The sequence below is a fragment of the Trematomus bernacchii genome, unplaced genomic scaffold, assembly GCF_902827165.1.
Source record: "Trematomus bernacchii unplaced genomic scaffold, fTreBer1.1, whole genome shotgun sequence".
In the NCBI taxonomy this organism is placed as follows: Eukaryota; Metazoa; Chordata; class Actinopteri; order Perciformes; family Nototheniidae; genus Trematomus; species Trematomus bernacchii.
Genome location: NW_022987739.1, coordinates 14,822,554 through 14,840,052, shown reverse-complemented (window position 1 = coordinate 14,840,052; position 17,499 = coordinate 14,822,554). Strand labels below are relative to the sequence as shown.

At 42.3% G+C, this 17,499-nt stretch overlaps 1 protein-coding gene across 1 annotated transcript in view; it reads right to left on the bottom strand.

Annotated features, from left to right (window-relative positions):
• Positions 1–1,238: 1,238 nt before the first annotated feature.
• The window catches only part of pde4ba (phosphodiesterase 4B, cAMP-specific a), a 142,425-nt gene continuing 126,164 nt past the window's right edge, over positions 1,239–17,499 (bottom strand). Inside the window, exons 7-15 of the mRNA XM_034146456.1 lie at positions 17,178–17,290; positions 8,324–8,417; positions 4,767–5,050; positions 4,485–4,649; positions 3,814–3,913; positions 3,529–3,683; positions 3,304–3,426; positions 2,629–2,811; positions 1,239–2,536 (exon numbers count right to left, since the gene is read on the bottom strand). Of these exons, the coding sequence (XP_034002347.1) occupies positions 2,084–2,536; positions 2,629–2,811; positions 3,304–3,426; positions 3,529–3,683; positions 3,814–3,913; positions 4,485–4,649; positions 4,767–5,050; positions 8,324–8,417; positions 17,178–17,290 (1,670 nt within the window). The 3' untranslated portion in view covers positions 1,239–2,083. The remainder of the gene's footprint in view (positions 2,537–2,628; positions 2,812–3,303; positions 3,427–3,528; positions 3,684–3,813; positions 3,914–4,484; positions 4,650–4,766; positions 5,051–8,323; positions 8,418–17,177; positions 17,291–17,499) is intronic.

Sequence of the window (17,499 nt, the reverse complement as noted above, 5' to 3'; positions counted from 1 at the left end):
CAATTCCATCTGTTTCCAATCCCTATAACCCCTCTGTCCTGGAAACCTGATACAGTCAAGGGGGAGGGGGAGGAATTCAATTGACGTCAATGACCCGACGCAGCACTTGAGGGATTTTTATTGTGAGGAAGAAATAGCTGGCCTGATTGTTTTGGGGTCATGTCCGTGGAGCCCAAAGGGGTTTGTAAACCATATGAATAGAGGTTCTGATGAGGGTCTGAGAGCGCCCTGCAAATAGGCAGCTGTACGAGCACCTTTAATCATGTGGTCTGGGCCTGATTGCCGAGGGGTGGGGGTAGGGGCCTTACATCAGACGGGTGTGGGGTTAGGACCTGTTCCATCTAACAGGATTATTAAAACTGCAGCGTACTTGTAGGCTAAAACAGAAATAGATTTACCGCTGTTGTGCATTTTGTCCTTGGTAGACTTCATTCCTGACTTTATTACAGATCTAAGCAGCACACTATCTGTTTGCTTTAAGACTTGCTCGTATTACTGCTGATTGAAACTAGTAATAGATTGCAGGTTATGAGGGTTTGATCTAGACCAGGGGTGTCAAACTCAAGGCCCGGGGGCCAAATCCGGCCCGCCACTTCATTTGATGTGGCCCACAAGAGCTTGCAAAGAATATAATACGTTTATTATAAGGTTACGTGCCGCTTTACAGGAGCACGTTGCCCATAAACTACATGTCCCACAATGCATCTCATTTTGTGAGACGCGCACTGAAGAGACTTGCAATAACTTGCAATGATTTGCCCTAGACTTCTGCTTTCAGACGTAGTTAATTATCAAGTTATTACCCTATCTGATAATAATCCAATGCAGAGGAAATATTGTAAAATAAAAATACATTATTTTATATATATATTATATATATTTATCTATGTATATTTATATAGTCTTAAAGTTACCACTGGCCCTTTGAGTGCAACCATAATTCTAATGTGGCCCGCGATTACATTGAGTTTGACACCCCTGATCTAGACTATCCTCTTTTTCACACCAACACGAAAACAATTGGTTGATGAAAATGAAAAGACAAAACCAAACAGATCAAATGCTCCATAAATGTACATTGAAAATGTAGCAGGAATATCTGATCAAATAGTTTTAAGTGTAGGATTTCACATCCTTGCTGAGCATTTTGCATCAAAAGTCAAGTTTTGGTGAGAAAGAGGTAGGAAGTCGACCAATGGATTGCAGACTGTTACACAGCAAAGAGAAAAGATGATGTATAGAGATGAATATAGATGATTTAGTGTAACTGTGACATTCATTGACCAACAACTGCTAAAGAAAGCAACAAACATTCATGTAACATGAAGCATGAGGGAAATTAAGCATTTGAATTCCATGTATGAAACATTGTGCTCAGATTGAAAAACAAAAGTGACAGAATGTGCGTATAATGTGGGTGTTAATGTTTCCCTATTCAGATTAGTTTGTCGACGTTTGTTTGGATTTCTCTATTGCCCAATACATGGAAGACTGTTCTCTTTACCATACAAAAAAAGATTTTGCTCTTTCAGATAAGAAAAAAACATTTCACAGACATACTAGAGTGTTCAATAAATAAAAAACTATTATAAAGACAATAGTAAAAAAGGCACACAAAAGTCCTTTGACAAATGGTACAGGAAAAAGTAAACACTTTCTTTTGCTATACAAATGTGTCTCCATCAGTAGATCTTAATCTATGCTACTTCTAGATCATATCATATCTGTAAAAAAGTCTTAAGGTACAAAACTTCTCTCAGTAGTGTCAATGTCCATTTAATGCCGGTCCAGAAAGAAGAGTAACTATTTCCCAAACTGGCCGCAATCCTTCAAGTTCGACTCTCAGTCTCGCCTGTCCATCAAGACTAAAATGTTCGCAGTAATTATTTCCTGAGAACTCTGAAGCCGCCTCACCGAAACTGTCCGTCCGTGTCTGGCTTCAAACACCCAAGTGCAAACGCCCCTGTGAGGGACCAAACTAAGCCTTTGCTTCTATGGGCTTATTAAAAAGCACAGCTGCAAGAGGATCTCCCCCTTTTGCCAAAAACGTTCAAATCACCATGTGAGCCTAATGATGGAAGCCCTATGTGTCTGTGGGCGACGCCTCATGGGTCACAATCTCTATCGCCGGCTCTATCATGACTCCCTCCTCAAGCTCCTGACCGTCCAAATAGTCCAGGGGAGGAGAACGAGAATCTCCCAGGCTATCTTCTTCCTCTTCCAACTCCTCTTCCAACTCCTCTTCTTCTTCTTCCTCATCCTCCTCCCCTTCGCCATCTTTCTCTATTCCATTCAAGTCCTCCTCCTCCACGGTGAGCTCAAACTGAAACTTCTCCCCTCCTCCCTGACCTCCATTCCCTCCACTGTGTCCGTGCACGCCCTGGTCGTAGAAGGGCGGGGAGGGGCTCTGGGGGATCATGCTCTGGTACCAGTTCCTGTTGTCCTCCAGCGTGTCCAGAATGTCCTGGGCGTCAGGGTGGACCAGATCGGCCCACGTCTCCCACAGAGGGTGCACGATGTAGTCGATGAAACCCACCTAGAGAGTAGAAAGCAGGCACATTAGAACCGAAAGTGAGATTATTATAACTTTTTCTTTCATATATAAATGCAGATATTTTGAGTGCCTACCTGGCTCTTCTCCACGGAGGCTGTGTGTTTATCACACATAGGACTGATCTCTATCCCCCTCTCCCTCTCTCTGTCTCCCTGGTGGAAGAACTCGTCCATTATCCGATCAGTCCACTGACGATACAGCTCCAGGGACTTGGTGGGGTTACTCAGGTCGGCACAGTGCACCATGTTACGCAGCACCTGTAAATAATACAGAAATGCAATTTAGTATATGCTTGTGTAGTGAGTATATATCATTTCCGCCCCCAAAGTTTAAAAGACATTTTTAGTCTTCTTCTTCTTTAGTCTAAATTACTACAGATTAAGGCGAATGAGATTTACACAGAAGGGGCATTTAAGGTTCTTTCTATAAAGGGTTTTGTTATGAAAGGAAGTCTAGAAAGAAGAAATCCTAGAAAGACCATTAAGGGGCAAGTGTAGAGGGATGGAGTGAGAAAAAGAGTGACAGCAGGGAGCAGAGGTCAGCTATGTAGGAGGCCGGCTAATGACCATTGGCTGAGTAACCTCCGCCAACACTGACTATTGATTTGAGCTATTAAAAGCTGCGAAAGAGAGGTGGAGGGCTCGCAGTGTCCAATCACATTCTCACAGTCCATCCAAGGAAATATATGAAGTATGCTTTTTCTTTTAACTGTCCCTTTTTTTATTGTTTTTCTAAATCTCAACACCCACCTGTATCCTGTCTGTGTAGTTATCCAGCAGCAGCACTCCTGAGCTCGTCACCTTCTTTGTCTCCACCATAGTCTTCAGATCAGCCAGCAGACTCATGTGTTTGGACATGTCAGTGGCCAAAACCTGCATGAAAAAGAAAGAGAACCATTCATCAGCATTAGAATCATTTCGGAATGTTATAATTTAAATCGAGAAGAGGAAATACTAAGAAACAGGATTTCTTACCAGGTCGATGACCATCTTGCGGAGGGACTGTCGCTGCTTCTTAGGAACGTTCTGGAATATATCACAGTTGTCTTCCTGTAGTAGCTTGAATCCCACAGCCAGGTGATGGTTCTCCAGCACAGACTCATCGTTGTACATCAACGCCAGCTCAGAGTCTGAAAAAGCGTCAAAAATATATATTTGAGTCTCTGTCATAACGGCTTCTATTACTATCTATTCTATACATTTTCAGGAAAGCAACAAATAATTTCAATCAGTCCTGTGATGGGTATTATTTTGACTTACTGGTGTTGATTAGGAATTGGTTTGATACTCCAGGATGGTCAACATCATGGATAGCTGCAGCAAAGATGGCTGCTAGGATCTCAAGATCTGTGAACACCGCCTAAGAAGAGGTGGAAAACAAAACATTAAACATTTCTAAAGGGTTAAAAAAAACTAAAGAATAACTATAATATCTATGCCAATTTTCAATCAAATACGAAGTCTGCCTTTCTTTCAAACTACACAGATCAAGTACATGTATAACACTGTGTGCGCAGGATTCAATAGATGAAAGACAGCCAAGAAGAGAAGATCAATAGCTAAAGTCCGGGGCATTCTGACCTGACTGTGTCCTACCAATACTGATACAAAATGCATGCAGGGAAAATCTAACAAATAAGTCACAGAGGGCCAAGTGTTGGAGGAACGAGGGGTAATTCCCCGATCAATGGGGGAAGATAGGATTCAATGGAAGGAGGTTGAAATCTTGAAAGCTGGTGTGGCGATCCAGGATAATTGCAAATGGGGTGATCGAATTGAGTTTCCCCCTATTTCTGTGGATACTCACTAAGTCAGAAGTGGTGATTTTTTTAACCCGTAAAGTTGAAAGTGGACCTTAATTTGATAATATTCCAAGACCCTGATCTGAGGTATTAAACACAAGTAGTATAATTAACTATATAATAACTTACATCTAGGGCTGGAGTGGAGAGGAGGATGTGTGTGGATTGGGCTACGTCAGCAGCATGCAGGCTGTTATGGTAGGCCACATCTGAATGGTAGTGGTCCTCCAATGTCATCATGTAGGCCACGAACGTATCCACAGGGATTTGAAATGTCTTTAACAGGTCTCGCTCCTAGGAAAACCAACATGGTAGAATGTTTAGGAATAAGTGTGGCTCATTTTAGTAGAAATAAACAACTTAATTATAAGTGGAGAAACAACAGAATACAGAATTCCAGACAATTCATACCTGGAAGATGGCGTACATGATGCAGGTAAGAGGCCGACTGTGGGAGTACTCTGAAACGGTGAAGATGTTCAGGCCCCACTTGTTGAGGTCCTCCAGCTCTTTGGACAGCAGCTCCTCCTTATCGGTCTTGACGCCGAAGCGCGAGATGCTGCTGGTGGAGAGCGAAGGACTATGGGAAACCTTTTTGACTCCGCTGATCTGTGTCATCAGCTGCTGCCTCGTCTGCTTCTTCTTCTCTCGCGCCTTGGATGTCGGCGACGGCATCTCCACCTCATTCTGTTTGTCTGAGGGACAAGAAGATAGAACGTTGTTAGTTTTTACAAATGTGTAAGAAAATTGGTTACATTTGGCCTCATACAAGAAGAGGTCTGATAATGAATCTAGTCTGCAATCAAATGAGTGCATATGCTGCCATTGGATCCAGGTGTAGTTGCACTGTAGAAACACCTGCAGCTGGTTGGCTACTGAGGGATTTATTTATTCACTCACTCATTCATCATCTGTACCTCCATTCATTTGTTCATTCATGTTGCCCTCCACCTGCAGTCTCTCTGTGCTGCTACTGTTCATTTTTCTCTGCCCCCCCACCTATTAGCAGGTGGCTCACATCTCATCTCCTGTTCTCTTGACTTTCATAAGTCAGTCCATTGACAGACTGAGAGCTGCGGCTCCAACACAGCTAAGGCAGGTCCATAAAGTCGGCCATTCAATAAACTGCCACATCTTTCACAGCTTTATCAAATCACTTAGCGTAGAGTGGGATTTTCATGTCTCGTTTGTCAAGTTGACTCAACCACAGTTGGCCTGGCTACAAATACATCGAGCAAGAAGTCCTAAAACACACTTAAAACCTTTATAAAAACCTTTAAAAAAAACAATAAAAAGGGAAATTGTTTACTTTTTTGCAATAGTAAATATAGAAATCTGCCAATAATAAGTCATAGCCTGCAGGGGTCTTTGTGTTTATCACAGAGAATGAAATCCTGAAGGGACTGGCTATCGGCACGAATGTGAGCTGCGCACTCATCTATCAAGCTGCGACTCAGCTATCAGCCTTCCCCTGTGGAGGGTTATTCAATTACCAGCTGTAATTCAAATAATCACTTTCACTCTCACGCTCTCCCTCCCTCTCTCTTTCATTGTATTCTCTGCTTTTTCTCTCTGTCTCCCGCTCTCTCTTCAGTCCTCCAGTGGTAATTGAGAATGGGCAATTAAGCGCTCTCAGACATGTGCTGCGTGGGAAACAAGGGGAAGAGCAATATATTGCCCTCTAATTTATTACAAGCCATCATTATCACCAATGCTGTGTGGTGTCTTTGCGTCCTTTACAGTACATGTATGTGTGTAGGAGAGAGAAGGATCTGTTTGTGAGAGTTTTCAGTGTCATTTTTATCATCTTTCTACATAAGCAAGTGCCAATATACTGCGGGCGGCATGGACTGATACGACTGATACATTTTAAGCTGAGTGAACCTGATGTACCAGTTGAAATCCGCTCGTTTTGGACTGCAATGTGTTAGTCAAGCAAAGTTAATTTCATTTGTTTTCTTATCCATTTTCACTCTTCTCTTCTTTGCATTAAGCTTATCTTATCTTTTTTTTTCCCAATTTGAGGATTTCACAAAAATAATAATAATACTGAAGCAGCCGAAGTAAAAATGTGTTGCATTTTGCTCTGTTGTTTCTCTCCTGTTCTCCCTTCTCGTTCCCTCTACTCTGTCACCTCCCACGTCTATTTCGATTTCTTTTTCATCCTCCTCCATATGCTCTCTTCTGAGAGACGCAGTAGGGAAGGCAGGGAGGGGTGGGTTTTTTGGGGCCATTTTTCCCCTTGGTGTATTCCCCGAACTAGGTGTGTTCTGCTGCTGGCTGATCAAAGGGAATTATGACAGAATTATGCTGCAAGGACAGCTGTGACGGGGTTGAAGGCTCACGTGAATGGCCAGGGTGCTATCTGCCAACAATCCTTAAAGGAAAGTGAGAAAACCTGGACTGAAATCACCCTAAATGAGTCTTTATTTATCTAGGGAATTACCAGGCTTTATGAGCATTGTTGTACGGTTCAAAGGTCTGCCTTTCCATCAGTTGAAAGCTTTAAAACCGAGATAGTCTATAATAAAATGATTGGGATTTATGTTGTGCCTAAGAATAACCTCTGCAGAACATGGCATGTGGCAGGAAATGATCCTTTATCTGGGCCTGAATAAAGAATATCTAGAGCAGAAATAAGGGCATTACTGACGTGATGCTAATCTTAATGGATGGGAGGATTAAGCAGTCCTACTGGTCAGCTGAGGCCCAACCATGCCAGCTTTGCTGCTTCAGCCGTTTTTTCCCCTCCCACTCCTCATAACTGTTTTTTTCCCTACCGCCAGTGGGGTAATCCCGACTTCCTTATCGAAGCGATAGTCATCTCTGTCGGGATTCTCAGGGCAGCGAGAGGTGGAGTGACAACAAGGTGTCCCCGCTGACAAAGATGCACTAAGATGGGGATGAGTCACTGAATCTGCCGAGATCATCTCACTGCCAGCTAAGGGGGTTCCTCCATACCTCCATTTCTTTCCCTCACTGCAGTCATCTCCCTCTCTCCCTCCCTCCCACGTTTGTTTTTTCTCTGTCTCTCATCAACCTTTCCCTCTCTCTCTATGATCCGGTGAGGAGGGATCCGCCAACAACACTAAACCGGATCAGGTTGCCAATCGATCAGAAGCCACTGCCCATAAATAATCTGAACTACTTCAAGGAGCATTCTGTCACCCTTCTAGCGTCCCTTTTGTTTTTCAATCTGTATTTCTAATAATTGAATAATTTGTCTAACTTTCACGTTATTTTCTTTAGCTCCTGTGGGATTCTCCCATTAACCAAAAGCCTACATTGAACCCATTTGAAGAAATCGGCTGATTTTTCTTATAGTGCCGATTTTCATATTTGTATTGCCACACAGTGACTCAATAGTGTTGTTTTGTACCGGGGTCAAGCAACATGATGTTCATGCGGCTGTCCAAAAAGAGAAGAAAAGTATCTAAATACAGTATAAAAATATATAAATGTATTCCCATCTATTCTCAGAGCTCAAGTTTGCAACCCACACTGACAGCATCCACTTCCAGACCGCTCAGATTCTTGTTAACAAGCCCCTTGTTGTCAAATTACACGTTAACAGTAGTCGGCCACCTTAAACACCCTTTTTTGCCCTTCGTCATTCTTTAAGAAATGTGCCCTTCTCACTTCAATATCGATGGCCATTTGGAGCCCGATGACATCCAGACAAAGCTAAATGGCGCAGTGTTTTATGGTACGCCCCCACAGAAAAGCCTGCCAGATCAACTTGCACAGCTTAACATGTACTGAACCACCACAAACACATTGCAGCAAAACAGAGTGGGGCGGTCTTTGTGAGCAACTATATTTTTTGTATTTGTATTTGTATATGAACTGTTGGGACTTTATATGTATATGTATATACAGTTATTGTTGGTAATGATTATTGATTAACTATAAAAACAAGATTTGTGAGTCTTGACAGTGATTTTGAGTGCATGTACATTAGACTTTACCTAGGAAGGTGTTGGAGATGAATTCGGAAACCTGATTCCCGGACCGACTCATCTCAGATAGGTGCGTCAACTCCCGATTCAACATCCTCTTGAACTGCAAGAGAAAAAGAGGGAGAGGAGGGGGGAGAGGGAAGACATGTCGTCAGTTTCCAGAGAGGGGAAAACCTGGGAAACATTATGGTACAAGATTCCATGGAAAATGCAGCAGTATTCCACCAGCTCAAGATTATTATTTAATTACAGCGTCAAATCAGTGGGGGGACACACATGTTATTTCCCCCTCCATTTTCCCTGGAATTAATGAGGATGCTGATCATTATTTGTTTTACCAGTGGGGAAGTCAACCCCTTTTTATAACCCTCAATTCACCCCGGGCAACCAATTTTCAGTTTTATTGCACTGAATCACATACGTCAGTATGCAAACATTTCAATGATGTCAAGAGCAAAATCTGCACAGTGCACTCTAAATTCCTCTTTGTTACAACATTCTTTAAATGTTCATGTACTTTCAATAACATGAACCATTTTGAATAGAGGAAATAGTTGAGGGAGACGGATGCATTTGACAGAACATGGAGACCCGAGCACTGCAGCAGCAGCTGTTTATGACAGACTGATGCATGCACGTGCACACACATACAGACCAACTCACACATACAGACACACAGAGCTCTGCAAAGGGCTCAAGATGGAGCCTGAGCCACAAACACCATTCTGCCAGACCCCCTTCATCATGATGGAAATGTATTTCGGTGCAATTAGGCTAGCACAGTTATCTCAAATGCTCCACAAAATAATTATCAAAATGCTGAATTTCAACAGCAACACAGCAAAGCGATACAATGAAATCCATATGTTATCCCGACATGCTACGTAGATAAGCGCCACACACCTTAATGTAACCCCAAGACACCGACAGCAGGTAATTTGCTTCAGGCATTTTGGACCCCGTTTTTTGGTTCCTACACAAAGCCAGAACTGTAATCCAATAGAAAAAAATGGAGGCAGACAAACAGGATTCTTTCAACGCCAAAAAGGACAAAAAAATCCCTTCTTCTCTTGTCTTGTGTTTCCCTTTTCAGCAGCTAAGAGAGCAGCTCGATGATGGCTCACTCTCCCTCTCAGCAGCATAAAAAGGCCAGCTTTGACTCTCCATGCCTGTGGAGGGATGCAAGAATAGATGGACGGACAAATGGAGGAAAGAGAAGACGATGTAGCGAGTAGAGGAGGAGATCCAACAGGCTCGGTGGTTGGGATGGAGCAGCTGGAGCCGTGAGCAGTATGAATTATAGAGGAGAGAGAAAGGGAGGAGGGGGAAAAAAACAACGATGGAGACGGGTGAAGCAGGAGGGAGGGAGTGAGGTAGTGATGTTCATCTGACTGGAGGGGGGGTTCCTCCACTGGATTTGTCTTGCTTTGCTGCTCTCACTGCTGTAGCGCTCACTCCCCCTCCTACCCTGCTTTTGTCTCTCTCTTCGGTTCCCTCCCTCTCCTGTCTCTTTCCCCCCCCGCTGTAGTCTGCCAGCCCCAGCAACACGCTCTCTTCAGAAGACATGATTTGACAGAAAGTGGGGAGAAGGGGGGAGCCCTAATTACGGCTTGGCATTGGTGTAAACACGAGGTTGTGATGGGATGTTTGAGTGACTGATATTTCATATCCAGACTTGAGTTCCTGATAAGATGTCCTCTCTCCTCACGTTTTCCAGCTGTGCAACCATTGCCCATGAATCCCATCCTTGTCTATTCCCAACCCCTGTAATTCCCTCTCAAAGGCATTCTTTCATGACGTCAGTTCAGCCATTGTGAAGGAATTTCGTGGAGCTGTACAGCTATTCCTTCCCTCTGCAGTAAAACAATAATTTGACAGAGGGGATGGAGGAATGTGAATGCAACTGTATTTATCGCCATTATGTCTATTATTATCCTCTCCCTCTTTTGAGTCTTCTGTTGTCTACTGACATCCCGAGCGTGGCGGCCATTGTGGAGATCTCATAAGCCTGGTCATTATCTGCATCCCATAATAATATTGGAGGGTATCTGTGCAGGGCTATTTTTACCAAGCGCGAGACAACTAGGGAGTGGAGGAAGACGGTCACAGCAGAGGAAAAGAAAAAAGAGAGATGGGAGATAATTGCATCCTTCCCCAATTTGGTCGGTGAAAGTGTGTGTGCGCCAATTACCAGAACACCGCAACGCTATGGCAACAGCATCAGGCAGACAGTGTAGGGCTGTTTTGAAAAGGAGGAGAGGCTTCCCCTTTTCCTTTTCCAAGGCAGACGTGTGGTGTAGCTGCTGAGCTGTCACGAGAATGCACCACACACATCGCCTCTGCTCACATTCATCGACCTCCCCCTCCCCTCCCCTCCGCTCCATCTCTCCCTCACTCTCCACCACTTACATGTCAATTTCTCTCCCTGCTGCCAACACTGCCATCAATCTCTCTGTCTGTCTGCTTCGATGGCAGAATCAATGGGCTGTCCTTGGAGCAGGTGTTGATACTGCTGCAGTGTGCAAGGCTAGGGCCACCTGACTGATATACTGTTACACCAGAACCGCCAGCCTATTTTGATGGCGCTGCTTGTGCTTTTTGTCACGACTTTTGTTCCGTGAAACCCCTCAGCGGATCGCTCTTCTGCTTTCGCTAATGAGAAAATATCCAGTTTTGTCAGTTCAGAGCCAATCCATGGGAAACTGTAAACAGAAGTTCCCACAGAACCTCTCAGTCCGATGCGTTTGTGTGCGAACGAGTTCGGAAAGATGAGGGGGAGATCAAAGCTTCCCAGAGAGGATCCCGGATTATCCTCCCACTGAGGGAAAGAACCAGAAGCAGGGAGGTGGGACGCGAGAGGAAATAAATAAATAAATAAAAGAAACAGAGGAGGCAGCTCTTTATATAATAGCTTACTGCATAATATATAAAGAAACCAGAAATAACAGCGGGGGATGTCTCTCGGCAATGTGTTGAAGAGCTGTGCTTCCCCAAGGGCTGGAAGAAATGCCTCAGTGCACACACTCAGCAGCAGCCAACAAATGCTATTATCTACAGTTAACCACAATTGATGCTGATATGTCACATGCATGTTTTACACACTCGTATGTGTGTATTATTGCAAGTGTGTATCTGATTGTGTTGTATATCAGGGCAAGCCGCTTTACCTCCTACTGACACCATGACGTTTGAGGAAGATTAGCCCCTCTAAGCTTTATGGGTATCTCTCTTTCACATACCCACATAGTATATACAGTATATATGACACATTTGCTTCTTTCGGTCGTTATATGTTTTCCTCTTATCCCCTTATCCTTATCTTTGCTTGATTCTCATCTGAAGTGGTTCAGATTGAAGTTGTGCCTTTGAGAGCCACTAGTGGGTGCACTACGCTCAGTCAGCAGTAAAACAGCCTGTTCAGTTTTCAGAGAGTAATGACCTCTTAACCCTGCAGTAACATAAATGCACTGCTTGACCTATGGAGAAAAAAACTGTGTAAATGATCTTTTTCTATACAATATAAAAACATGCAAACAACTGTTGTGTTGGCAGTTGTTCAACTAACTAATCTGTTAATCTGTATTTACAAAGATGAGTGTGAAAGTTTTGAAAAGCAAATCAATAACACAAAAAGGTTACATTTTTTTCCTCAGTAGCTTTAATTAAATTAATTATTAATACCATAACAACATTTCTTTACCATCTGAATCTTCTTAGTAAATATAATCGTACATTTACTGAATGCAACATCACCGATAGTGACTTTTGAGACATTTCGAGGCAAACCTACAGTTGTGGTTTCTCTTCTTCTCGCTTTTGCAAACATATGACGCAGGCAGGTAACATCGGCACAGACGTACTGTGACATGACTCCGTAAAGACTGAGAAACCTTCCTACGTATGAACCATGCGTAAGTCATATGAAGCTACAGAAGTTTCTGAGAGATGGACAACCTCTCACTTCCTCTGACTCACTCATGCACATGTGTATCTTTATGAGAAAGAGTGGATTAATTTCTCTGAATCCAAACATTAAGATGTATCAGAAAGAACAATCAGCTTTAACAGACAGAGACAACAAATGGATTGAGAGGAATAAGTAAGCAAGCAATTTCTCAGCTGAGTGATTCATTTCTATCACTTCCAGCTGTGCAAGGTCCCAGAGTCAGATGTGGTGTGCAACACACTTTTTGGCTGAAGGAGAACAGTTAACAGGCTACTCAGCTGCACCCTTGAGCTCTGGTTGCTTCGAAAGCAGAAAACAATCTGGTGTGAAATATTACAGACGCAGTAATACACCAAGAAACAAGAAATCCTTGAATTACCCAAAAAATATTTGTTATTCTATACTCAAATGAGGGCTTAACTAACACAGAAAGCAATGTTCGATAATGCAAACAAAACTAATGTCATCTATATTCCTAACCTCTGAGAAAAAGATCCACAAAGGTTTTGCCACTCTTTATTCATCCTGTTTTTAAACTTTAATCAGCACCTAACCACTTTGCCGCTACCTCTCTCTTCTCCACAGATGATCAGAGTGTTCGGCTTCAGTCCAAAAAACCCTCTGAAAACTCAGAGGATTTGATACAATGCAGAAATAAAACGTATAACCTTACTCTGTCTCACGTAACCTACATCCACGGTCCTTGTGCTTAATAACTCAATTCCCTTTGTCTCTTTAGATGACACTTGACTCTTCTAAAGAAAGTCAAACTCGCAGGCTGATCTTTCCAAGATGCTTTTGATTCCACAAAACAGTTTTTTGAAAGTACCAAGTACCAACTACTATATAGGTAACAGTCAGTTTAACATTGTTTCAGAACAAAACAGCATGTGTAATTAAAAGTCTGATATCCTAAAGTACAGTTTAAGTAATCCCACAAATGACATTTCTACCTGAAACAGACAGAAAAACATTCCATCTCTGATCTGCACCGAATTAAACTTGGCTCTCTGCTCTAAGGATGGCAAGAGTTCTCTCAGTGTCTTAAAAAACTGCCACACATCTTAATTCAGTGTCATAATAAAGTGTGCACAAGGGTTCTCAAAAGCAGAAAGCATGCTCCACTCCTTGCAAGAACCTCTGAAAAGTGGGTTTAAAAAGAAAATGACCAAATAAGTTTACCACTGAAAAAAGAACTTATGTAATGTACAGTAAAGGAACTAAACATCAAATGCTTTCAAAAGTAAGAAAACCCTAATGCAGGCGCTCAGCATGTGCAGCTGTAAGATATGTTTAAAGTCCTCTCAATGTTAGGGTGACCACTTTAATCATCACAAAGGACAAAAAGGAGCACCTGAAACTTTTATTTTTAAAAACAACGAAGCATGTTCAAGTCATGTCATGTTGAGCAAAGTTAAGCACTCAAAGTCCACCAAAACGACACAGAGAAAATAATACAAAAAAAGTCAACTCTTTACAACAAACTTTTGAAAAGTCTAAAATAACTCACCTTTCTCCAACCATTGAGCTTCCCTAACTTCCTCTCTTTCTTGTCAAAGCAGCAGGCTCCCATGTTGGTGTGTAGAGTGCAGAGTAGAGCGGAGCTGCCGTCCTATAAAGTGTCTGTCTCAGTCTGACTACAGGATGAGTGAAAGGAACAAGCCTTGGCTCTCTGACGCCGGGAAACGCAACAGCTCTAGTGACTCACTTTGGGCTTCGAGGTCTGACTAGGCTGTACCTCACACCCTGTGTACTGTATGTGAAGCAATGGTTGACTGTGTGAGTGCAAGAGAGACAGACCTCTGGCTCATACACACTCCCTCATGGGGGTAGTCCCGCCTCTTGCCTCTTGTGCTTCTAAGCTTTCTGTTCACGACTCCTGCAGCCAGCAGTTATAGCTCTGGGGTCGACACTGTTGAGATCACCCTTTATAAATCCATGCTGATGACTAAAACACTTCCTGTTTTGATAGACACAGGTGATTACTTTAACTTGAAAAGTAGCATGCCTTCATATGGAATATAACCAAAAGCACTCTTATGCTGCCTTTATACATTTGTAGAAAAAATGCACAAATTTGAGGTGAAAGAAAAATGTAGGACTTTGTTGTAATGCACAATAGAAAATCCAATGTGTGCCACGAGCCACAATTGATTTTCTTTCAACCTGTGTTGTTGTGTAAAGAGATACCACAATTCTGTGTTGAAACTACAGTATTTACATATATTTATAATTGTTTCTTTCATCATGTTTGCGGGTGGTGAATATTTATGAACCATGGTAGACATTTGTTGATCTGCAATTTAATAAAGTCCAATAACATCCTTTATAAAATATCGCACCTGTTTGTGTTTTTTTTTTTTTTACAGAAATTACAAACGGTAACACCAGAGAACTGTGAGAGTTAATTATTAATTCATTAGCAATTTACATTTTTCTGATGTTTTAAAAGTGACTTAATCAATACAAATATTCTGTAGACTAATTTCTTAAAAACTCCTATCATTCCCAAAGCTGGAAGAAACTAATTTGTCAACTTAAAATCAAACAGCAATATATATATATATTTTTTTGCTGACTGATTACTTAATTAACAACAAATGTTGACAAATTATTTGTGCCAATTGCCTAACAGATACCTGATTTATCATTTCATCCCTAGACCCAAACAGCCACAACACAGAGAAATATTCCAACTCACAACAGGCCTTGACATGTCTACGTCAGCCATTCATAACAAGGAGGACAGTCGGGTGCAGCGACAGCCTGCACTTCACCTTGAAGGTACAGCCACAGCCTCTCAAATTTCACCTCCCACGTACTCATGTTCCATACTGTGACACAGCTTGAATAACAGTTTTCCATCTTCACACAACAGGTAGTCGAGGGGTCACATTAGCTGAGTGGCATGTTCATGTTAATAAAACCAGGTCGAGTTTTACGCCCCACATGACAGAGCGGCAGCAGTTGTGTAATGTTTTAGCTTACTGTGAAAACAAGGCTAGGAGTAAGACTGCTTAGATATCAATGGGATTAACCTAATGTCAATATGGACACAGAACCACGTACACACTCAAACACACACAAACACACACAAACACACACAAACACAAAAAGTTCATGCCAGACATGTTTGAAAGAGTCCTTATCAGATGGTTACGTGCGAGTACGCATTCACCCACATGCCAAAGTCACAGTAATGAGAAAAGGTCATAATACACAACAAGCACATTGTGCCACCTGACCAGTCACGTCCAGCACTCACATTGCTGGCTAAATGTCTGGAGAAACACATCTCAATTTGCAACATTCTTAAAAGGTAAATTTAAAGGTAATATTTTTCTGGGTTTGCTGGTTAAAAACCAGAACTGTTCTTCTATTAATCAATAGTTGGGATATTTTGGAATTTTTCGAGTTGGAGAGGCTCCTGAAATCAATCATGACCTGCGGTTAATGTTTGCCAAATATTTTGTGATTGCAAAAGTGCTAAAATTACAGTCTACAGTGAGATCATTTGTCCCACAAGTCCACATATGTGAGGTCAATATGAATCAGCAGCTTAACCACAGTTATGAATATAATAAAAAAGTGAGACTTTTTATTCTTTTTTGAAAAACCCTGAACACATTATGCTCCAACAGAACTCTCCTGTGTTATTCAGTTGTCTTGTAGCCTTAAATCCATTGTTTGTCATATCATGTCTGTTGTTTAAAGTGGTAAATAGTATTTATCCAGTCCATGTGTTCAAACCAAAACCAGTCCAGCTGACTGTGTTGGATGTATGTCCAGATGACGACAGTAATAGGATAAATAAACACAACCATCTAAATGGGCATGATGGGACGTCTATTGTCGTCTGGAGAGAGAGAGGGGGATCAGGAAGGAGACAGGAAGAGAGAGTCACTCTGCCCTCACACATACAGACACGCGCACATTCACATAAACATACATATACACCACACACACACACTCGCTCTTCCGCTTTAGTTTATTGTGTTTGACCCACTGCGGGATCCCTCACATCCTGTTGTCCAATTTTATGTGAAATAACAAGCTTATCCTCTTGGCTTGCTTAACAAACTGTTTTCAGGCACTCTTACAAACAGCTACCACACGGCATATACAGTAAAGCAGTATTCCGGGATTGTTCTGCCACAAGCAAGTCGTAAAATCTTTAAGTATTGATTTGAGTATATTGATATTGTAAAATCTGTAACTTCCTACTTCCTATATATTTATATTAAAAATGTTTAAAACATGAATCATAATTAGCAATTCTTAGATACATGTACAATTAGGAGATTAATTGATAAGTAATACATCTTATAGAGACAGCCAAATGTTGTTGTGCAATGAGCCCTGTCAGTGAGTAATATGGTTAAATGGGTCATTTAAAAAAACAAAACAGGAATGAAACCTTGGTGCACATCACACCCAATCAATGACGCAGAAGCAACAGAATAACCAGTGGACGATGAAAAGTGGATTATCGGGGAAGATGAAAAGAGGACCACAGCGGGTCAAGACATTAAAGCCACACTTCCTTTAGTCAGATAATATTTGCACAAAAAGAAAAAGAAAAAAAGGATGGAGCTTGATGCTGGTTCAGGCAGAAATCATGTGATGAGTGACATCCAGTCTCAGTCATACAACTGTGCGTTTAGACCAACACTGCTTACTTCAGCCTCTAAAAAAAACAAACCTCTTCTTACTGCACTTGTTCAAACTTTGTTGACTTTGCCAAGGTCATGCTAAGCTCATGTGTGTTTACAGCAAGAGTATCCCTGGATTCTCTTCCCCTCTTTAGGATCAGTGCTTTTTGCAGGGTTTGTTTAAAAGCAAAAGTGTATCTTAATCAATTAAGGCTAGCCAGAAGAAGAATATAATAATACAAATCACATGATGGAGCCTGCCTACCTTATTGGAAGCCATGTCACTGACGGAGCGGTAGGTCTGGATGGTCTCCAGCTGGTCCAGACACCAGTCCAACTCCTCCATCGTCTCCGTGGCCAGCTTCTGGTACGCCTCATCTGTCGACAAGCAACCACCACACAGAGGCACACAGTTAGAACAGACAGTGCACATGGAGCCAGAGCGCTGCCCAGCCACTCCCAGGCAGCATCCACCCACGGGTCCCACTCGGGGCGCCTGCTGCTGCAGCTGCTGCTGAGGAGGGGGAGCGGTGAGAGGGGGCACCCGGCTGCAGAGCTTCTTTATCATGAGGAGGGTTTAGCTGTGG